Source organism: Calliopsis andreniformis, chromosome 9, assembly GCF_051401765.1.
Source record: "Calliopsis andreniformis isolate RMS-2024a chromosome 9, iyCalAndr_principal, whole genome shotgun sequence".
Taxonomy (NCBI): Eukaryota; Metazoa; Arthropoda; class Insecta; order Hymenoptera; family Andrenidae; genus Calliopsis; species Calliopsis andreniformis.
The window spans coordinates 4,017,613-4,040,838 of record NC_135070.1 but is presented as its reverse complement, the minus strand read 5'-3'; the positions used below and the strand labels follow the sequence as shown (position 1 = coordinate 4,040,838).

Genomic DNA, 23,226 nt, shown 5'->3' with positions numbered 1-23,226 from the left:
ATTCGCACTCATTCTTGAAATAATTTATCAAAATTATTTATCCTGCTCTATGGGGAAGTCTTGCATTACAATTCGACCTACTTATCGACTCTACGACTTTACAATTGATTTCGAATTAAAAAACATTAGAATTCTAATAAAACCTGGATCTGTCACCATTTTAAGGATTCAACTCGCCCCGAATTTATTACGGATTACATAAAATTGAACAAGAAAATTTAACAAGAGACGAATAATAATTTTGAAATACATTTTTGCATCTCAAGTTATCAAAATTGATTACTCTAAGAGAGTAATACACTGTGCAGTGGTTTCTCGGGTTTAGCGTCAAGTCTGTTTGATCTGGAACACCGAAAGAGTTATGAGCTTAAGAATATTAATTTCTGAACTTACAAAATTCAAATAGTTTTATTTGATTTAGATAATGGTGATATTTTATTTGATTCGTTACTGGTTTTATTTTACATATAAATCTAATCATTACATCTGTTCAAAATTGTTCGAGTTGATACCTTTTACGCCATATTTTTAGTTAGTGCTAGCATCTTTTTATAAGTACATAGTAACTCTTCCTTCAAATCTAGTTCCTATTGATTAAGTAAACTTGTTTATTACAAAATGAGAAATTCTTTTAAGACCAATATTGTTTAGAGTTTTTCTTAAGTTAGACTCGACTTGTTTAGATTAGTGATGAGTATTCTGTAATTTATTCGTTATAAAAATATTCTCGTATTTAATAACTTCTTGTCTGATCTTTGCAGCAGTCGCTGTACCAACTTCTTTTTCATTTCCATAAGCTAAGGTAAAATAAAAATAACACAAGATCAAACATTAGTGGCATCCTTTATTACTTGGGTTATCTCTTCGCGTTTGGAGCATTCATTTGAAAAGAAAGCATTTAGTAAAATTGTGTACTTTCAAAATTAAATGTTTTATTTAATTAATAGAAAATAAAGAAACTCGAACTCAAAGGCAAAGTTTAATTCTTATATACTAATTTTATAAACAACACTAAGAAACTAAAATTCAATTTGACTTTTACAAAGAAACATGCTACAACAAAGCAAGTATACAAAGTAGTCAACAATATTTTTATAGGAATAAAAAATAAAAAATATTGCACCACATAAACGGAATCATAATGTTGTCATATTTTTGACAATTGTATAAGTATAACGTTTGGATCATTTCAGTTCTCTAAATGATAAAACAATGTACCTAATGGTTTTGAAACAAATTGTAAATTAACAGGGATATAGTAAAAATAAAAAATGTGCCCAAACTTGAAATGAAACAAATACCTACTATTACTATAGAATCTCATTGCTTGTTATATCAAAGTGAAAGAGATATCAGCTAATTCTAATAATCTTGTGATGTAGATATAACTATCATTTATGTAATGTCATAATCTCCTCTGGCTTATCTTAAAAAAATATTAATCGGCTGATTGCTATTTACTTTCACCTTACAAATTGTAACGTTTTTCAGTTAATCTATATTTCTAGTGGTGCAATCACCTGCAATTCCTTAACCGTTCCTAATTTAGAAAAAAAAACAATATATACGTGTAACACAAATTGGAGAGTAGAAAATTTGTAGTACATCAATTTTGTATGTTTATTTACAATGCATTTATTGTACATTTATTGTAAATTTTATAGAATTGATATGTTAATGTTTAATGCTTAACTTAACTGGGTCACACTCTCTTAGAATGGAATGTGGAATGGATAGTGAGGACTTGGTTCCGTGCTGAAAATAAAAAATATAAATATTTACATTAAAAATTATTTCATTATTTAAACAATGAAATAATTTCATAAAAATTAAAATAATGTTATAAAAGATTTAAAATAGAAGCAATGGATAATACTGTAATATTTACCCTGTCATTGGACAGATTCTTCCATTGCAATCAAAGGTATCAATGTATGCAATATCTTCTGGTGTAAGTTTGAAATCAAAGACCTCACTATTTTGTGCAATACGTGATTTTGTAACTGACTTGGGTATTACTATATGTCCACGGTCCAACTGAAAAAGGATTAAAAAATTCAGTTATTTTTAACAATCAATCAAAATATGGAGGATTCAGTTGCATTCGGGAAATACATCCCTGTTTTCAAGTTACTGCTTGTTTTGTGTTGCAACAATTTTTTCTAACTAAACTAATTTGTGAATAATATTAAGTACTGTATTATGAGTAGTTATGTTCAATCATATAATCGTTAACTTATAGTAGAAGACAATGAAAATAATGAGTTATTCAAATAGTGAAATGACAGGTGAAATGCAGTTTATGTACAATGTACAGACTTGCACAGTATAATATAAGGTGTATTTACACTTATATTGAAACTGGAGGTGGTCACTTTGAACAATTTCTCTAAAGGTAGTGAAACTATTGAATATGTTTATATACCTGATATCTAATAAGAATCTGTGCAGGTGTTTTATTGTATTTCTTTGCCAATTCACCCAATTTTTGGTCCTCCAATAACACTGGGTCACCTGGTTTAGCCCATGGCCTGTCAGGGGATCCAAGAGGACTATAGGCTGTGATGGTAATACCTCTTTCTTTACAGAAATCTGAGAGTTTCCTTTGAATTAGGTATGGATGACATTCAATCTGTAAATACAGGAATGTTTATTTTTATGATTATGATCGAAAACAATCAATTGTTGAATATTAGTTAGATTCAAATAAAATTTGTACTCACTTGGTTAGTAACGGGTTTAATGGTGCAATTTTTCAGCAGTCTCTCTATTTGTTCAGAGTTGAAGTTACTAACACCAATATTCTTTGTGAGTCCCTTTTTCACTAATTCTTCCATAGCTTTCCATGTATCTACATAGTCTACATTGCTCAAGCAAGGTGTACCATCTGGATTTGTTGGAAAAAGTTCATCACCTTCTTTGTATGCCATTGGCCAGTGAATTAAATATAGGTCCAAATAGTCAAGACCCAAATTTGATAAAGTAGTTTTAATAGCAGGTTCAACTAAATCTGGTTTATGGAAGGTATTCCATAATTTGCTTGTGATGAAAAGGTCTTCCCTTTTTACAACACCTTCTTCAACTTTTGCTTTAATGGCAGCACCAACTTCTTTTTCATTTCCATACACATGAGCACAATCAATGTGACGATATCCAAGATCTATGGCATCTTTAACAGCTTGAGTGACTTCACCAGGTTTAGACTATGACATAATCATTACATTAGTATCATTTACTCTAAAATCTTGTGTTAACAAATATAAAATAAAATTAAACTCAGTTTAAATATAAAAAGAGATACTTTTATAATATATCAAAGCATTTATCTAATATCTCTTATTGATCTAATCGATTGCCTCATATGATCAATATTAATTAACTTATACTTTATTTCTTGCATAACAGAACAATTTATCTATAATTATATACATTTTGATAATACATGTAGACATTAAACAGTTAATTCAATATGATCTAATAATGTACTCAAACAAAATTAAATATAAAAGTTGATTAAAAAAATATTAACTTCATAAATTTTAAAATACAAAACGTTTATTGTAAATGTAACAAATATTTTTAAATACCTTATCCTCCTATATTTCACACTTTTTTCTACATTAAATATGTATGAGGTACTAAACTTCGCGAAACAAAGATACTGTAAATGTAAAGCGACATTTGTGACTATTCATATCCATACACATGTGTAGTGTGTAGTTAGTTATCTACCGGAAATAATCGAAACCGGTATTTCAAGAATGTCACAAGATCTTGTTGCGCCTAATATAAAAAAATATCAAGAAAGTTTAAAGAAGATACAATAATGTCCTATCTTGAATTATATCACTTCGCTAGTACCAATTAGTACATAGGATTTCTGTTATATTTTTCGCCATAATGTGAGAAAGTTATTTCACTAAGTTACTATAAATTACATTACTTACTTTCCACGTACCCAGCCCGAAAACTGGCACTTCGTTGCCGTTATTAAATTTCATCGTTGGTACGTTTAAAACCATTTTGATGGTTCTAGAAGGTTGACTAATCGTAGATCTTCAAACTGTTTCAGCACAACGTAAGTTTTGACATGACGATAAATTCGACCAGCTAGCTCCTTTTATAAATGTCCCCTCATCATCAACTCCCTTCCCCTTGCCAGTCCGCTGAGAGCAGACTCGTACATATACATATATTTTGTTCTACGCACGATGGAATCTGCGTTATTCTACTCAATAACAAACGGCTACGTTGAATTAAATTTATTTTGCAATTCACTGAATATTAGAAAAAGTAATAGAAAACATTTTCTCATAAGGCAGTTTCATTTTTCCTTCAATAAAACTGAACAGAATTCTTAATACATTTAATTCTTGCAGAAGTAGTACCACGTGTCAATCACGTTTTGCAACGCAATGTATCAAAACTTCAAAATTTCTTTAGTCTTTGAAATTTGTAGTACCTAATAAACTAAAATAACCATTTGCTGCGAATAAGATAGTTAAAATAGTAGTACGAAACTGCCTAAGGCATAAAAAGTAAAAAGTATTTACGTAAATGGATATTTGTTATATTTAACTGATAAAATAAACGCTTTAGTTTAATTTAACAATTTTAAGCCACGCAATCGACTTTCCAAAATTTATTGTCAAAAAAGATCCTTTTTTCCTACATTATTAGTGCATTTTTATTATAATCAAGTCATAAAATGAAAACATTTGGTGTCAAATTCATAAAATATGTTTATATCTTTCTATTTTACACATTATTATTGACAGATATTGTTCAAGAGAAAGGAATAAAAGGCATACATAGAAAATGTTAACATTTTCTTCAGAATAGCTACACGTGGAACATGGAACGTGGAACGCCTTAGATTCGCTTAAAAGTATACTGCACTGTTTTATAGAACTTCCTGCGCATGCGTTGCCGATTGCACGCTTGTGTGTGATCTTGAATACTTCTCATCATATGCCCTACACATACAAATCTCTTTGTGTTCATGAATCGTGATGGTAGTCCTGGGGACACGGGTAAATTCGTTAACAAGAAATACGGACCCTATGGAAAATTACGGTGCCCGTTACGAACGGTAAGGGACCACTGAGAATGCTGGTCGTCACACTGAATAAATGGGGTAACTAGAAACGATGACTCCGCAACCGAAATGGATCATTCTAGAAGACGATCTTCAAGCTCTCGATACAAACGAGTGGCTTTTCGCCGCACGATTGCACGTCTATTTGTGTTATTTTCAATTGGTAAAACAAGGAAAGACAAATGATCGTGCGTCAAGTTGCTCGTCTGCTACGAGCCCTATCACGTTTTCACCGTATGACCGCATACATATATCATCGTAACTGAATTATCAGGAACAATGATTAGTAACGTAGTTGTCCTGTGACATTTTTCGCGATCCTTCTATTGAAAAAAATACACATATTTGTATGTATATACATAATCGCGATAGATAAGCATGTGAGGAATTATCGTTTTTTAGACTCTTGACACTTGAACACGTATGAGACCAGATTGATGAACTGTTCAGATTGTGTACTTAGACATATCGTATGTGTATGACGTAATCTGATCAAACGAATAAGTTAAAACAATAAAAATTCGTATATGTGTAGGTGTAGGTATGTACATACAGGAAGTTAGGGGAAAGGATCTAAGTACTTACCGAGGGATATAAAATTTGTTTGATCAACGTGGGTATCAAAATCAATTCTCAGTGTATAAAAAAAAAATGTTGAACTTCACGCTCGTAAAAAATGTGGATCATGAGTCAAGGTTATATTTTCAAATATTCTTACTGTCTCTTGCATAGTCTTCTGTTGTCATTTTGTTTTGAAGTAGATAATGTACTTCTATGTAGACCTGTGTTTTCTCCCTAGATTTAATGCGTCGCGTAGAAATTTTTATTATCGAATGATTGAGAATGTAAAAATAGGTTTTGCACCGGAAGAATTGATTGTGGAATCTACGTTAAATAACCATTTTGTACTCCTCGCGATGATGTAATGTATAACTGTACGTTTTTGGTTAAGAATACATTCTGCTTGAATGTAGTTTGATTGTCGATTGATGTATCCATGGATTTATACTTTCAGGTTTGTTTTTCGTTGAATTCATTGTTCGATATTTTAGATAGGAAATATTATCGATGGTTTTCATAAATAGAACGATGAATGGATTTTAAATGAATGAGGTTATTGTAGTGGACATAGACCTCGTTTATGAAATTAGTGTTTAAACAGTTCGATAAGAATAATCGTTAACTGTGCTTCTACGGTGTCGATCATAAAATGCTTTTAGTTAGATAAATGTCATATGCATATGTGAGCACATTCATATCTCTGTATCATAGATACAAAAATACGTGTTCATAATAACTGGGAAGCGATTAAAATTATCGCACTAGAACTTGATTCAGAAATTTACCGTAGTTCCAGTAAATTATGTTATTTTAAAAATAAGATAACAAAAGCATATTCGCGTTCATATCACAGTTTTTAAAACCACCTTGATCGGATGAACTTATTTATTCAACACAATAGGTATATGTAAATATGAAATGCTTGTGTTCACAATTTATATGAATTATATTATGTTACACATGTTTTATCTTTTCGTTTATCTTAATCCACCAGTATCGCCCATTTTCGTTTGCGTTATGAAATAACAAATTTATCGATTTGACAGTTGATAAACAAGTTTACATAGATTATTGGAAATACATGCAATATATATATGTTTTTTTTAATAATTCTAATACAAACATATCGAGTTACCGATAATGAACACAAAATTGCAATTTAAAAAATCAACACCCGTAAAGACAAAATAGTATTTAAATTCTATTCATTTCAGCAAAGGCTGTGTGTCTTTTTTAAAATTTCATTCCTTATCTCCTGGATTATATGATAGAAAAATTTTATATTAACATGTTAAAAATTCTTCAAGTTAGTCTTCAGAGAATATAGGCTTTCCTTGCAGGAGATTTTTTTAATATTCTGTATTCCTAAAGATACGATCATCATTAGTATGTAGTTACTTCCTTTTGAAAGTTACGTCAGATAGTACAGTATGTAGTAAGAATAAAGCATTGCTTTGTTTCATACGGTTCTCCCATTTTTAAAAATCGGTGATATTTATTCCTTTAAAACAAAAAGTGAGTATTGCATTTATTTGAGTACTGTAACATTAAATGATATTTAACAATTTTTAAATTTGTTTATTGTAATACTATTTCCTTCACTTTCTATACATTAACAAAAATTCAGCACAATTACTAAAGATAAGTGATTAATCGTTCGATTTCGTGAAGTCACGAACACAGTTATTAACGAACGTATCAAAGCATTACATTAACTCTCAGATAATACAAACACAGTAATGAATTGAACGAATGTTACAAAAGAATAATAAGCTTAATCGAGGAAATATTTGTAACAAAAGTACTTAAATAAATTTATCCCTAAAGTGAACAATAAATGCAAAAAGTTGAACAAACTTAGATTGAAAAATTAATATCAAAACTAGAGTCTTGTATAATAAATTTTCGAACAGGAGACGAACATTTGCCCATTTCGCAAAAATATTTACAAATCGCGACACTCATCCGTGAAATTCAACCCAATGTCTGAAGAATTTAGATGTTCTAGCGAGTTCCACGCTCTATCAGAGACACTATCCTCTGTATCCTCCGACCAAACAAACTCCACTGAACCCTGGGCGTAAGAAATAAACGGTTCGGCAGAAATCTTTTTCTTTATCGAACCTGTCGTAATTATCGCTGCGTCCTCCTCCAAAAATTCTTCCGTGATTTTCTTTTCCAACTCTAAAAATGATCTCAATGAACTGCTTGCTGTATTATTTAAAGAATCATTTGTATCATCGACTCTGTCAATCATCGCATTCAGTTTTCGCATCTCATCTGAGTTTAGTGTTGAAGTTCTTATCAAGACTTTTTTGTTTCTCGTGCCCTGTGCATTACTAGCGTCCTCCTCCAAAAATTTTTCCGTGATTTTCTTTTTCAGCTCTAAAAATGATCTCATTGAACTGCTCGCTGTATTATCTAAAGAATCGTTCAAAGAATCATTTGTATCATCGACTTTGTCAATCATCGCATTCAGTTTTCGCATCTCATCCGAGTTTAGTGTTGAAGTTCTTATCAAGACTTTTTTGTTTCTCGAGCCCTGTGCATTACTAGCGAACTTGAAGATATCTGATACGAAGGACGTAGAAGTTGTGCTTGATCTAATGGAAAAATTAGTCCCTTCATTCGAATTTGTGACATCAGACAATGCAGTTTCCATTGTCGTAGATGGTTTGTCGAAGGTCACCATGCTCCTAATCTCATCGCAGTATTTTTTCACCTTGGAGAACATTCTAACCGTCTATGAGTCGCAAAGTGTTATCGTCGGCGATCGAAAATGATTTGAGCACGTTGGACAATTTCGAATTTTATCTGAAATCGCTAAACATAATTCTTTAACAGGATTGCGTTTTCGCATTCTCGACCGTATAATGAAATTCGACAGTAATTGGGTGATTTATGGAACTTACGTTTCAGCGATATAATTCATGATAGTAATTAATTTTCTCGTCGAGTTAATTTCCTGCAGATATGTGACATACGTGATCATAACCGAGTCGATAACTTATACTTTCTGAAATTATACCGTTTTTACCATACTATTGTATTTCTGAAGGTCGTGCCATAATTAGTAAACATTGTAATACGTGGTAAATTTGAAAGTAATATATGTGACTTATCATTACGCGTATGTCTTCCATTTTTATCTTCCCTTTTGCGTGAGCAATAATTAATTTTCAAAGCCTTTTATAGCTTAATTGTGATGTGTATTCACATGTATTATATAGAAATAAAATGCAACAATTTGTAGGAAGTATGGACTTTCGAATTCGTAAACGAGTATGAATATTTGGATATGTTTTAGACAGCTCTATGAACCACGTTTCTACACTTATTGAAGATTTGAAAAGTAATAGAAAGCTATATTTAAATAAATATAAAAAGATATATTGCAAAATAAATTCTTTGAATTTTTATTTCGTTTAGTTTATGAGCGATATAATGAACAAGTATAAGTATTAGATTTTTAATGCGAGGAAGAGAGAGTCATAAATTATACTAGTGAACAGTATACTGAGTTCGACAGTGAAAAAATTCCATCCATATATTAGGAGTGAGAGAGAGGAGGACGAATTCAGAATGAGCAATTTCGCTCGTTGAGCAAATCAACCTAAAAAAGGACCTTCACCCACATCTTCTTCCCCTTTTATTGAACTTCAAGGAGTCTGATCTAGCATTCTTAATAAATAAATCACGATCCAACTTTCCGTTACGCCTATGCTCAGTGAACGCATTGAAACTTTGTTTAAATTTTTATGTTCGACAGGTGTACTTTGCAATTTAGATTCTCCTTTTATAGCGAACTTGCTAAACTAAGTTAGAATTGCTAACTGATATTTAAAATAAGTCTTTCATTACTAAAAATCTATACTTCAGACTAATGGTCAATATGACCTTCTGCTTTGCTTCGTTAATTGCCTTTCCGCTACCGCGTTTCAGTCAACTATGGAACATAATATGTAGTATTCTCAGAATTCGAGTTTGTCAATATAGTTTCGAAAACGCGTTGTTAGAATATTAATTACGTGTTTCTAATGTTATAATTGTAACGATAGAAAGTACTATGTATAATATATCAATGTAATATCTCACAACACAATAGAAACAAAACAGTTGGTGCATAACAATATTTTAGTAATATAACTTTATTTTATTATTAAAAATACACTATGACGTAAACATGATTATATACAATTTGTACTATTGGTAATTACCTGGTTGTATACATAATGTACATCTCATATGGTCATTTTGGTACTAAATTTTCCACGGTACCCAATATGCCTAATTCAATTAGGCTAATTGAATAGAAGAGAATCAAGCGCGCGCCAAATAACAGCATGCGATTATAAGAGTTCAAAGAAAATATATTATGATATTAATTTATCCTGCTAATTTGATTAGCTGTCTTCTGATTGACCAGAAAACGTTTATTTTTCGAAAGGATAGTACTTATGACCTTTTGCACTGTAATAGGAAAAGAAACATGATCATAGTAACCGATTAAAAATAAATGTATGGTTCAAAGAGTTTCGATATTTACTCGCTGCATCGTGCTACTCGTTGACCATTTCCTATTTTCGCTATGGATTCTGTTTCCTCAGGAGTTAGAGAGAAATCAAATATGTCCATATTTTCCTTTAGTCGGCAAGGTGTCACGGTTTTTGGAATGATTGCAATATCTTTTTGTAACTGAAACATTTCAGTAAGAAAAATATTAATTTCGTACCTGAAAATGGTAATTCATAATGTTACGGCATTTCATTATTAATGAATCCTAAAGCTGAATTGACCATTCGGAGATTATGGTTCATTTAAAATTGAAAAGCTCATAATAAAAATGACATTTGTCAATTTTTACCTTTTTCTAGGGGAATAAAAAGAAATACTACATACAGCATTTTTCATTCTTGTTGAATTGGTTAAGGTTCTTTTTAACAAAATATTAATTACAGTACACATATTGCTTTTTTAATGGGATAGGTTACATTATGTTGTAAATCTCTTTTTTAATCACTAAAATATGTTCCTATTACAAAAACTGTAAAATTTTACAAAGGTTTTATTTGTTATAAACTCTTTAATTGTTTCCAAGTTATAGTTACTTCTGAAATTGAGTAATTTCTTTCGTATAATTTTGAAAATTCCAGATGTTGCAATTTTTATTATCTCAAAGAATTCTGTGAAATTAACTGTATCATTCTTGGTTGTTCAAAGAAATACTAACACAAGGTCAAACCAAGTTCCGCTTTGTTTAATGAAGAAATATTTCGCGCAATTACTTACCAGATACCGTAGTGCAACTTGTGCTGCTGTTTTGTTGTACTTTTTCGATAGTTGCACAATTGTTGGATGGTCCAAGTTATTTGGTACTCCCGCTCTGTTTCCTGGTTGACCCAATGGTGAATATCCAGTAACTGTGATATTATGTTTCTTACAAAATTCTATCAACGGCGTTTGATTCATATTTACGTTGACTTCGACCTAAATAGGAAAATTCATATTTATAACAATATAATTAAGAAAAGAGAAAATTGAATAACGCGAAACATTAGTGCTTTTCATGCATAATACCTGTGACTGATTGTGAGTTGCTAGCGCGTGACATGATATCAAATGGCCCTCACAACAATTCTTAATCAATCACAGACTTATGTACTCGTAATTCTTTTTTGACAAGATCGGAAAAATTTTCAATGTTGAAGTTTTAATAATGTATTAGTGTTACTCCTATTTTGTTTCATTTTCATATAAAAAATTCATAAATCAATAGAAAGTTTTATATAGAAAATTTTCCTGTCATGTTGATCGTGAATGTAAATATTAAATATTTACTAAATCATATGGAGCAAAACGGAATCTTTTAGCATAAGATAAAAAAGTACACCTACCTATGTATGGAGAAAAATAGGAATATCTGTTGAACAATATTTTCCCTCATAACTAAATATTTTTTTAACAAAAAGTTTAACTTTTTTATAATCAAAGTTACACTTAAAACTAATAGAGTAGGCAAATGATGTTTTTGCCTTTTAATTTATTATTATATCAACCCAAAGTTACATGTTCCTTTATGTCTCACTTTCCCCAGTATTAGTTAAACGAGATAATTGTAGCAAGTTACCTGGTTGTTTACAGGCATAATTTTGGCAGCTTGGAGCAGACGACCGAGTTGCTCAGGATTAAAATTACTGACGCCTATGCTTTTGGTCAATCCTAAGCGTGCACATTCTTCCATTCCTTTCCACGTTTCTAGGTAATCTGTATCTGACATTATAACTGCACCATTCTGGTCTCTAGGTATCATATCACCTCCTTCCTAACATGTAATTCATAAATTATTTAAAAGTATATAAGTAATGTACATGCAAATATAACGTAAGCACATTAATTACTGGTTTACCTGATAAGCAAATGGCCAATGAATCAAGTAAAGATCCACGTAACTCAAGCCAAGATTCTCCAGAGACTTTTTACATGTCGGCACTACGCTTTCTTCCTTGTGAAAGTTGTTCCAAAGCTATAAAAACGCATCTAAAATTTATTATCATTCTCTAAATACTTTACATAAAATTTAAAATAAATAAGAGTTATACCTTCGTCGTGATGAAGAGATCTTCTCTTTTCACCGTGCCATCCTTAATTTTCGCTTGGATCGCTGCACCGATTTCGTGTTCATTTTGATAAAAAAAAGCTGTATCGATGTGACGATATCCAAGACTTATCGCCTCCATCACAGCCTGTTCTACATCTCCAGCACGCGACTGATAAACAAAATTTTACATTTTAGATAAAATCATTCCTTTCATTGAAATAATAAGATGAATGGCAGGTTTAAATTGCACAACTTTTGTGTAATCCGCACAACGGATCACGTGATACAGTGTTGAAACTTTTTATGAATGAAATTATATATGAAGTTACAACTACAGAGAATTTATACAAAAGTGAAACTTTTATCGAAATGTTTGATGTTAGTGTCCTTAAATTTTGAAATATAAATGTAAATACACTACCTATTTTTTAAAACGTACATGGTGCAGTGAATAAAGAAAAGGAGACATCGGAAAAATAGTAAAAAAAGTTTAAATTGTAATATTATATAGGGCGTTACTAAATATGAGAGATATTTTTTATTTATACTCTATTGTGTATTGTGTATGGTGTGTAATCCCTTTAAAATCTATAACGATGCCTCACTCATTTAAAAAGTCAGAATATCTCTGAGCCTGGTGGGACCTTAAAGAAGGCAGCACACCGTACAGGCAAGTATGTACAGACCAGCGTTTTAAACAATATAAAATAGTGTATAAATAAAAAACTAAGCGTTTCCAGACATATATGCATTTGAACTTTTTTCTTTGCTTTTCTTTTGATGTCTAGGGTTTCAACAAATGATACCTTAAAATATTAAAGACAAATTCGCAAAAGAAGAAGTAAATGGCCGCTTTAAACTCTGCACGCTTTCTTCTCGAAACTATGCCTTTTAAATCGGTCAGATCAATAACTTAGTTAATTTTCACCCGATTTACTTCAAATTTTGGGTTGTCGTTACTAATGCTATTTTCTTCAGTTGTACGTAGGAAATTTAAATAATTAAATAATTAGTTTCTACATAATGTTAAAAGAAGTACTGATTTATTCACACTTTGTCGATATTTTTTCTTCAAAGTTTTACCATTTTATACTAAATTTTTTTGAAATTCGTACTGTACAATTAAAGCTATTGTCTTATAGTTTCATTTTATAACTTGTAGTGGAAAGTTACGCGTCTATTCTTTTTCAATTTTTAGAGACCTTTCATGCTGATTACTACTATCTACAGTAATTAGTATCTTTATTTAAAACTTTTAGTAGAAGTAGTTCGAGAAATGCACTTTTTGAAAACATTAAAGATTTAAAAAAAAAAATGTTTAATTTGCTCAAAAGAAATTCTTGAAAATAACCTTCATTTTTAGGAGTCATAGTGGTTTCCCCCTTTTAATACGTGCTATTATAAACATTTTTTTATTATCTTCATTATCGAATATTTCTTTTTTAAACTTTTTTTTTAATAATTTAAAATGCACATTTCTCTTTAATTTTCATTGGATATAGAATTTACATTTGTAAATAATTTTTTTTTTTTTAATGTTACCCTAGAGATTAATTTGTATGTATGTTAATCTACGGTTAATCTTTTTATAATTAACGGTATAGAACGAGTAGAAATACAACCAATAAAATTTAGTCACACTTTCTAAGTGTCCCTCAATTAAGCTTTACATCTCACGTCTATAAACTAAATTTAAATTTATACCCCACCTCTATATTTCTAAATGGTTCGTGCTGTCTTTTGCCCCCCCCCCCCCCCCCCCCCCCCCCCGCAATACTTGCATATTGTGCGACACTGTACATATGTGCATTTAAAATTGCACACTGTAGTCAAGCTTTGTCCTTTATATCCATGTTCTAAAGCTACATTCAAAGCATTCAGAGTTGTACTCCTACTCTTTAGAAGTATTAAGAATTTTTAGCATGCTAAAAATGGACCTTAGAGAGAGCCAGTTTTAATTCTACATAAAGTTCCACGTTATATTACATTACATGTTTATTTCTTCATAGAAAAATATGAATGATTTCATACCTGATATGTACCGAGGCCAAGGACGGGCATCTTGTTGCCATTGGAAAATGTAAGGTTAGGTATTTGAGCCATTTTTGGATAATTATAAAATTGGTAAAGACGGTGATTGAATTACTTTAGTATTGATTAGTTTCGGTTCGTTTCTTTTTCGCCTAGTTTCGTCTCGCGTGAAGTTCCTAACACGTGTGAACGACTGAAGCTTAACTGTTAAAATGTGCTATATTATGAGTCTATGTAGTTGAGTCATTATGAACAAACATTATGTAACGATCATAATGACGTGACGTTATGTTTCTAGCTAGCCAAGATTAGGTATCTAATACTACTGCTCAATCTTTGTAGTGGCAGTCAATCATGCAATCATTTTCCACTTGTCTACTTTCCATTAAAGCAAACATTTATGTTTGTTTGATAAAATTTAAGATTAATGATAAATGTATACATCATGATAGAAGTTAATAAAATAGAATCATCCAAGCATATATATACAGATATATATATTTTTCTGTCATTTGTAAAATAGTACATAGATATAGTAGTGGTATGTTACGTAATATATATTGTGAATATTTGAAAGAAAATTAGTGCAAACAGTTAGATTATAATCATTTAAATACTTTTTTTTAAAATTCTATATTAAAGGGATAATCCTTGTGTCCCTTGAACCTAAAAATAAAATTTCATGTTAGAATACAAAAGCAATAACAAAAATGTTTATATTCATATTTCAACCTGAAACTTACTCTGCAGCTGGACATACGCGAATTCCACAATCAAGTTTATCTAGAGTTGCAATTTCCTCTGGAGTTAACGTAAAATCAAAAATATTAATATTTTGACTAATACGTTCTTTAGAACTAGACTTTGGTATAGGAATAGTACCAATGTCAACCTAAAACAAAAATACATATATATAAATATTGCAATAGATAATCCATGTAATTCACATAATCGTTTGTAAATTCAACTTACCAAGTATCGTAAAATGACTTGGGCAGGTGTTTTTTCATATTTTTTTGCGATTTCAACAATTTCTGGTGCTTCCATTGTAACTTGTGGATCTCCGGGTTTTGCCCATGGACGACGAGGCGAGCCGAATGGACTATAGGCAGTAATAGATATACCACGTTTAGCGCAGAAGTCTCGTAACTTCTTTTGATTCAAATTTGGATGGCATTCTATTTGATTCATGACGGGTTTGATCTCAGCGATCGATAAGACGCGATCGATTTGCTGGGAGTTGAAGTTGCTGAGACCTATGCTCTTGGTTAATCCTAATTTTACGCATTCTTCCATACCACGCCACGTGTCTAAATAATCTTCATCTCCATATAAAGGATTTCCTTTTTCATCTACCGGAAACAGACCTTTAGCATTTTCCTACAACATTACACACATTAAAACTACAATTTCATCTTCTATTTTTTTCTCACGCTAGAAATTATATTTGTTACATTTGAAAAATCTTACGTCATAAGCTACGGGCCAATGGATAAGATAAAGATCCACATAATCAAGTCCGAAATTTTCAACTGAACGTTTACATGCTGGTACCACTTTATCCCTTTTGTGTGATGTATTCCATAGCTGTAGACACAAAGATTACATAAATAATTGTCAAGAAAAGAATAATACGTATACGTTTATTTATAAAATTATATACATACCTTTGTCGTAATAAACAAATCTTCCCTCTTTACGACACCCTCGGCGATCTTCTCGCGCAGAGCTTTACCAATTTCTTTCTCATTGCCATATACATAAGCACAGTCAAAATGTCGATATCCGGCGTCCACTGCGTCCCGTATAGCCTGTTCGACAACACTTGGATCATCCTGTAAAAATTTGTAACTAAGTATCGTATTTGTCTTATACATTCTTTTAATTATTTATAATCAAGTCATAAATGTCTGTCATAAATTATCACCTGTTTTCTTCATAATGATTATAAATACTTTAGCTACTTTAATATAGGTCCAATAGAAAAGGGAATGAATCCATATAAAAAATTATGTAGAAAATAACGAGTAATTTTTTTTTTTTTTTTGACAACGTTTTCAAGAAGATCAAGTTTAAAGATCTGTCGAATAAACTAGATTTAGCTAACTGTCAGTTGAATACGGTTATTCTACATACAAGAAAATTGTTCTACATGTAAAAATAAGTCGAAAATGTAGAGTAGAATAAAATTCTCTTGATCGAAGCATGATTATTAAAAAAATTAGGTTTGAAAATTGACCGATTTGAATTTGAGAACTAGTTAAATTAACGTGTATTTAACAAAAAATAATTCGTTTTTCTCGGAAATAGCGCCTTTAATAAAAAAAATGTTATTCTATATCTTTAATTTGTTCTTGCGCGTAGTATAACTTCCCGTAAATTGTGCAATGTATTTGGTTAGAAATTAATCGATAAATCTTTAAACTTGATTTTCTCAGAAACGAAGATTTTCTCAAAAGAAAAAACGTTTCCTTTTCTTTTCGGTGTATTTTTACATGTAGATACTGGAACACCCTGTGTGTATCAATATTCAGTCAAGATGAATAACGAATAAAATTGTAGCCGAATAAATCTATTTCGAATAACGCTAGATATTTATTCGTGACTAACGAATAATTTTTCAACGAATAAAATCGATATTCGTTATTTACGAAAAAACCTAGAGTTATTCGTTAATTGAAATAAAATTTTCATTTGAAATAAAAATTTTCAACTGGTGTATATGCCGATTATATTTTAATATAATCGTTCTCTGAGGCCATGTTTCCGCGGACAATCACGTAAAATCATTTAAATAATTCCATTCGCAAAGGGTTAACAATGTAATAGGGTAAGAGACTAAATTACTGACACCAATCCAATTATTGCTACTCCAAGTTATTTTAGTTAAAATAACAAATATACCTTGTGAAATCGTACACAGGAAATTAGTATGTAAGTAAAATTGTAATTTATTTGAAAGAAAAAATACCACCCATTTTTTTCATTAATTTTTCGAAAATATTTTTTTAATAACAAAAAAGAAAGTAAGACATGAAAGAAAAGTCTATAACTGTAACGTTTAAATTACTAATACGATAAAACAATTTTTTGGATAAGTAAAACGTCATAGAAAATCGCACACTGACTATCGTAATTCAGGGATTGATTAAGCCTTCTTACTTAATGTGTGAGTGATAATGATCGATTGCCCGTAATAGCTCCCGAAATACTGTTTTCAAATGAACGAAACTTTTAAATAAAAGTAGAGGTTTTGAAAATCGTCGAATTTTTTGTTTCAAATAAACAAATTAAATAATGATAAATAGTAAGAAAAACGTATGCGTTTGATTGGCAATTAAAAAAAAAGTATGTAATGGTGATAGATTGTGGTCACACAAAGAGCAGTTAATAATAAGCGTAAATTTTACTTTACAATTACTCTATTTCCCTACTTTTTATATTTTATCTTTGATAACCTTATTCTTATAATCCTTATGATTGTCCTGCTACAAAATCTGCTTATATTGAACTTCCGTTATTAAATTTCTTCGTTGTACTCATCACTTGGATTAGCTTGGACACCCTACTAAAATAACAAACATGAGTAAAGGCGAAGCGACATCAAAGCGTATCCTCTCTGCCGCGTTATTGCCCTAATTGCTGTATTGCATGCAAGCCTGTTGCATGCAAATCTGTTTTATTTATGTATGTAGTTTTAAAATTTTGATTGTATATTAGGGTAACGTTCTGTAAGAAACGTCGATTACAACTACCCTATTTGATCGATAAGACATAGGTTATCTATTCTGAATAGGAGCCTACAACTGGATTAATACTTTACAAGAATTAAATTGGTGTATGTATGGAGAGTGTCAAATGAATGATGCTGTTTCTCATAATTAGAATGCTAATTTAGGTCTTATATAGACTAGCTGTTGGATAGGTAGAGAATAACTAGTGTCCTTGCTTTACAATTAGATTACTATAGATGAGTAATTCTTATTCTGTACGAATCTGTGCCTTGGAATGTAGAGTATGTGATGCTAAGTTGTTTTGAATAAATCTATAGTATCCTTATTAAGAAGGTACCTCATGATTAATGATTAATAATTCATGACATGGTATCGATAACTTCGAAACATTTAACAGTTGGACAGCGGAAAGTTTTGCGGACGGACGAAAAACAGTGCCGGGTCACAATTACTCGGCATTGTCGCGCTATTAATGTTTTACTATTTTTGTACAGTTAAAAATGTGCATAAAATATACTATCAAATACATACCCCACCTTGCCAAGTACCAAGTCCTAATACGGGAACTTTGTGTCCATTGCTTAGAGTAAGTGTCGGTGCAGCCATCGTACGTCACCTGTTCACGTGCGACGCACATGTATGAATGCGGCTCTGAACGACTTGTACTTTATAAATTATCAAGAGGGAAGATTATCCCCCACTTTTTTATGCTGTAGCTGTCTAATCTTTCATATCCAATAATTTTATTACGTAACCACCAATTTCATTAAAAGAGTAATGTTCGATTAGTCTAAATTTATGCAATACTTGATTAAGAATAATCTTCATGGTATAAAAATATAAAAAAAGTTTACTGATATTCGCAGATACTAATATAATTATCGCACTCCTTTGACGAAATAAGGAGAATAGAATAAAAATAGTTTTAATTAAAAAATGTATATATATTTATATTTACAATTCTATATATTTTACATAAAACGTATCGCGTATTCTGTACAAATCAACACTTTATCAAATTCATTCATGACTCATAAAACATAAGAAATGCATTTGTACTTTTATGTTTTCAAATTTGATCCAATTCATTAGTAGAAATTGTTTTTGTATCTATAATATCTTCTGTAGTCAAACACTTCTCTTTTCTGCTGTTCTTATTTTGATTTTTGATTTTTTTACAGTTTTTTGCTCCAGTTTCTAAATCAATTATAGTTGTTGCTCGTGTACCTGGCCCCCAGTTGACAGTAGGATTAGTTTGAAATCGAGTTAAATGTTTTTGTCGAGATACTGGGTTAGCCAAAGGATGAATGTTAAATGAAACATCTATAGTCATTGGTGTATTTAATATATTTAATGCAGGACTATCATTTTGCAGTTTATCTCGTTTTATAGGATGTTCTTTTTCCCATGCACGCACTATATCCCACACAACTTCATTTGGTGCATTTGTTTTTATAGATATTTTATTTGCATGAGAATATGATACAGTGTATCCTGCATTTAATAGAGCAGATCTGAATACTATCATTGGTGGTGTGTGACACCTAACTATCGACATTAAACGATCCAGTGTATAATACAATGGTATGTCTAATTCCTCATGAATAACATTCAACACTCCATTTATTCTTTTTAAGGTTCCTAACTCCATGTTATTTAAATTACACAGAAGTTCAGAAACAAATGTTTGGTCGTGCAAACTATTTAGCCATATAGGTCCTCCAGTATGTTGCTTATGTCGACAGATCTTACAAAGCTGATCTACACAGGGTGAAGATGGTAATTTGTAAGGTCCAGAGGGTTTTTTATAGCATAAGGGCTGAATGTTGATACTTTCACAACCAGTACATTGATATACCATTCCTATTTTAGTAGCATTTTCTTTGCATTTTATTTGACTGGAGAATATTTTAACAAATACTCTTATATAAAAATCGGCACTTATAGAAAGCAACGGTACTATATAACGTCCATATCGAGCTGCATGGGAAGCAATGTTTTGTAGCAAGATTCTTAATGCTATTTCATGACAAGCTTTGGATTTCAAAGAAATAGCTCCATATTTAAGGTAACAAGTTTCAGGAGAATTCCCTGCCAATACAGCCATATCTGTGGCTGTAACCATAAGTAGCCCACCATCTGATAAAGATTGAACTGCTGCATCCAAAAATATTGTGGGACAACCATATGGATCCAAGTCAATAACATCAAAATGGTTTCTTCTATTTTTATACATTAACAAAGTTGCATCTTCATGATTTGGTTTTATAAGATTATCAACTCCATTGTGTTGGATATTCTTTCTAATACTCTCTACTGCTTTTGCAGAGATATCATTAGCTATAATTTCCTTTATGCCTGATACTTCTTTAGCATAACGTATACTACGCAAACCAGTTGCAGATAGAGCTTCCAATACATTTATACCATCCCTTTTTTGTCCATCTTTCTTCGATACTTCTTCATTTCTGGTTCTTGCATATATTGTTAAAACAGCTGCACTAAGATCCCTGTTAAACTCTTGAACAGGATTGTAAAATACATTTGTGTCATTTACTAGGATTTCAGCTTTCCCTTCTTTAATACTCGTTACATTTTCTAGTTTCGGTTTTTTCGTACAGTGTTCATCATCCATATTAAGTAACAATTGCAGGAAAAATGAAGATATTCTAAAAAAATATTGATACTCGAATTTGGTTAGGGATTCCACGTGTATTATCACATTTTAAATGTGAAAACATATCTTAGGAATGTTACTAAACATAATGTTTATGGAAAAGTAGTTTTTGCTTACAATTAAATAATTTTTCCGAATATACAAAAAAATAAATTTTATCCTGTGTGTCAATCATGCAACGTGCCGATTCTGATTCTAGAAGTAAGCAAAACTATTTGAAGAATGGTCATGCAATTTTACATAAATATAATAAAAAATATAATAGAACTGAAGTGGATACAATCACATTTAATTCTAACTTAAAATCTAATTTATGTGTACAATATACCTTTTTATATTTAAATTATTTACGCTACATTCCACCTCTATTACTGGGTAGTGTTTTTCATGTTTTTAAACATAGGTTGCATAGGATAGTGCAGCATTCTATCAATAGATGACACTAGGGTATTAATTCATTTTTTTTGTGGTGAATAATATTCATGGTATTTTTACTTATTGCACCATCTTACACCGTGCGTTGAATAAAACGCTGCAAAATACACTGTTGAATAAAAAGCTTGACCACCTTATTTTTGTTCACTTAATAAGGACACTACAAAAAACAGCATGTCTATCTACAATATCAGATTCCATGGCGTAGTTTCCAGCATTACGAACGTCACGATCACATTCCCATCTGTGACATGAATTTTGTTTATGGCGTACTCACAGCGCCATTCGCGCGTAAGCCGTTTTGTCAGTAGTAGGTATGTTTGAATTTTTGATTTTTGATCTAACAAAATTTCTTCGAGTTTAACACTGACAATAATACTGATACAAAAATAATATCAATACGAATCTAATACTATAAAGAATATAGAGAACGTTTTTTTTCAGCAAGCATGCAAGGAAATCTAGGGAATTACATTGCGTATGTCGCGTCATGTTTCTTTGAAATGAATTTAGTTGCGCGCGTTGTGTTAATTTATGTCGTTAGTTTTTGGTAAAAGCTTACTTGTTACGAAAAAAGGTTTTTTTATAGAGCCTTTAACGAACTTTTCTGACGTACGGGCGTATTTTAGTTATACAAACAAAACTAGTTAATCTAAAACTACAAGAGTACTTCGACGCGAAAATAAAAGATTAGATAAGATTCGGGTGGAATGCTAAAACTATAAAGAACATGAATGCAATAAGTGAAAAAATGAAACTTAATTGCGACAAAATATATTGGCTCATATGCATGTACGTACATAGATATTTATTTTGTAATTCGTGTATTACGTAATGATTGATATGTTGAATATAAATTTAGATGAGACTTCCAATTCTACTAGGTGGCATGAATGGAACACTTTTCTTTAAGATAAGTAACAAAAAAACAGTAAATTTCTAATCAGTAATTTCTTTTCTACATTCAATGGCTTTATTTCTTGCTTTTTGAAAAAGTACATTTTGTCTCATTCATAAATCGGTTCTATCGTATGGAATAGTGTAAATAAAACAAGGTAATATTGGTATTAATTTTATAATTATTGTTTCTTTAGGCATTACAATTGTGTATAATATTATTGATTTTTTTCTTAGATTACATAAATATCACAATCTTAAATTTTACATTAAACTTACACATATTGAAAAATAAAAATAATTCTATGATTAAAAAACGAAAGATAATTCTTTTACTGAAAAACAGTCTATAATCTCAAAATATTAATAACAGAATTAAAAAAATAATTTAGTTTGAGCAACAATATCTTAATAACTATAAAATTCTCTATGTGTTCCATTCATAAGTATGACAATAACATTGGAAATTTAAATTGTTCAAATACCAAGTTAAAGAAAGGGTACCGGACATTTTATGTTCTTATATTCTTGAAGAAATATATGATCAAATGTGATAATCAAGAAATGTATTAAAGATAACAATACTTCATCAGTTTCGAAAATGTAGGAATAATTTTAGTTCGAAGCACGAAAAACTTAACCTTTTTCATCGTTATGCTTGAACTGATAGCGACTTCAAATTAGATATAATTGGATATGTCATAATATGGCTTTAAAATAAACATAATTTTATCGTAAGAAAGTTCACCGTTTTTGAAATAATTACTATGTCTCATTCATGCCACCTCTCACTTATGAGTGATGTATTTGAAGATGAATGCGCATAGTGAGCAATATTTGAGGAAAAATATCAATATAGGATAGCCAAGTATAGGAGTGTCAAAGACAGTGAGGAAAAGAGTAATAAGGTATGTGTGAAGATAAGTGATTTTTGTGTGACTAGATGTGCGTATACCTGTATACATACATATGTATACATGTACATGCGTGTTCATTGTAACACAGCGGAAGATATGATTCAAAACCGATTACTATAATCGGAATTTCATGTAATACTGTCATACCTACGTCATTGAACTAAAAGTCCTAATGATAGATATTAGATTAATAAATGTCAGGGTAAGATGAAGATTGTGTGAGAAACAAATCGTTTAGATATCAGTTATAATTCTGACCGAAAATTAATATTTTTGAA

The 23,226-nt window shown here is 30.8% G+C and overlaps 5 protein-coding genes and 1 long non-coding RNA gene across 6 annotated transcripts; all 6 read right to left on the bottom strand.

Moving 5' to 3' along the window:
* Positions 1 to 1,606: 1,606 nt before the first annotated feature.
* On the bottom strand, positions 1,607 to 4,108 carry LOC143183820 (aldo-keto reductase 1B). The gene is made up of 5 exons (XM_076385556.1): positions 3,948 to 4,108; positions 2,724 to 3,203; positions 2,426 to 2,632; positions 1,889 to 2,037; positions 1,607 to 1,755 (listed from the first exon to the last, which is right to left on the bottom strand). Exons 1-5 carry the CDS (start codon positions 4,020 to 4,022, stop codon positions 1,713 to 1,715), a joined length of 954 nt encoding a protein of 317 aa, XP_076241671.1. The 5' UTR covers positions 4,023 to 4,108; the 3' UTR covers positions 1,607 to 1,712.
* Positions 4,109 to 4,724: 616 nt separating this feature from the next.
* On the bottom strand, positions 4,725 to 5,987 carry LOC143183823 (uncharacterized). The gene is made up of 2 exons (XR_013002667.1): positions 5,061 to 5,987; positions 4,725 to 4,976 (listed from the first exon to the last, which is right to left on the bottom strand). It is a non-coding gene; the product is annotated as an uncharacterized LOC143183823 (long non-coding RNA).
* Positions 5,988 to 7,322: 1,335 nt separating this feature from the next.
* Positions 7,323 to 9,435, bottom strand: LOC143183822 (uncharacterized). The gene has a single exon (XM_076385559.1). It carries the CDS (start codon positions 8,391 to 8,393, stop codon positions 7,605 to 7,607), a length of 789 nt encoding a protein of 262 aa, XP_076241674.1. The 5' UTR covers positions 8,394 to 9,435; the 3' UTR covers positions 7,323 to 7,604.
* Positions 9,436 to 9,791: 356 nt separating this feature from the next.
* Positions 9,792 to 14,558, bottom strand: LOC143183821 (aldo-keto reductase 1B-like). Its single transcript, XM_076385557.1, has 7 exons — positions 14,289 to 14,558; positions 12,259 to 12,426; positions 12,066 to 12,182; positions 11,787 to 11,981; positions 10,949 to 11,146; positions 10,206 to 10,354; positions 9,792 to 10,129 (listed from the first exon to the last, which is right to left on the bottom strand). Exons 1-7 carry the CDS (start codon positions 14,358 to 14,360, stop codon positions 10,093 to 10,095), a joined length of 936 nt encoding a protein of 311 aa, XP_076241672.1. The 5' UTR covers positions 14,361 to 14,558; the 3' UTR covers positions 9,792 to 10,092.
* Positions 14,559 to 14,760: 202 nt separating this feature from the next.
* Positions 14,761 to 18,698, bottom strand: LOC143183819 (aldo-keto reductase 1B-like). The gene is made up of 6 exons (XM_076385555.1): positions 18,554 to 18,698; positions 15,956 to 16,123; positions 15,759 to 15,875; positions 15,261 to 15,668; positions 15,032 to 15,180; positions 14,761 to 14,954 (listed from the first exon to the last, which is right to left on the bottom strand). Exons 1-6 carry the CDS (start codon positions 18,626 to 18,628, stop codon positions 14,912 to 14,914), a joined length of 960 nt encoding a protein of 319 aa, XP_076241670.1. The 5' UTR covers positions 18,629 to 18,698; the 3' UTR covers positions 14,761 to 14,911.
* Positions 18,699 to 18,878: 180 nt separating this feature from the next.
* LOC143183817 (tRNA (guanine(26)-N(2))-dimethyltransferase) lies at positions 18,879 to 21,067 on the bottom strand. Its single transcript, XM_076385554.1, has 2 exons — positions 21,028 to 21,067; positions 18,879 to 20,691 (listed from the first exon to the last, which is right to left on the bottom strand). The coding sequence occupies exon 2, from the start codon at positions 20,655 to 20,657 to the stop codon at positions 19,092 to 19,094; it is 1,566 nt and encodes a 521-aa protein (XP_076241669.1). The 5' UTR covers positions 20,658 to 20,691; positions 21,028 to 21,067; the 3' UTR covers positions 18,879 to 19,091.
* Between the last annotated feature and the right edge of the window lie 2,159 nt (positions 21,068 to 23,226).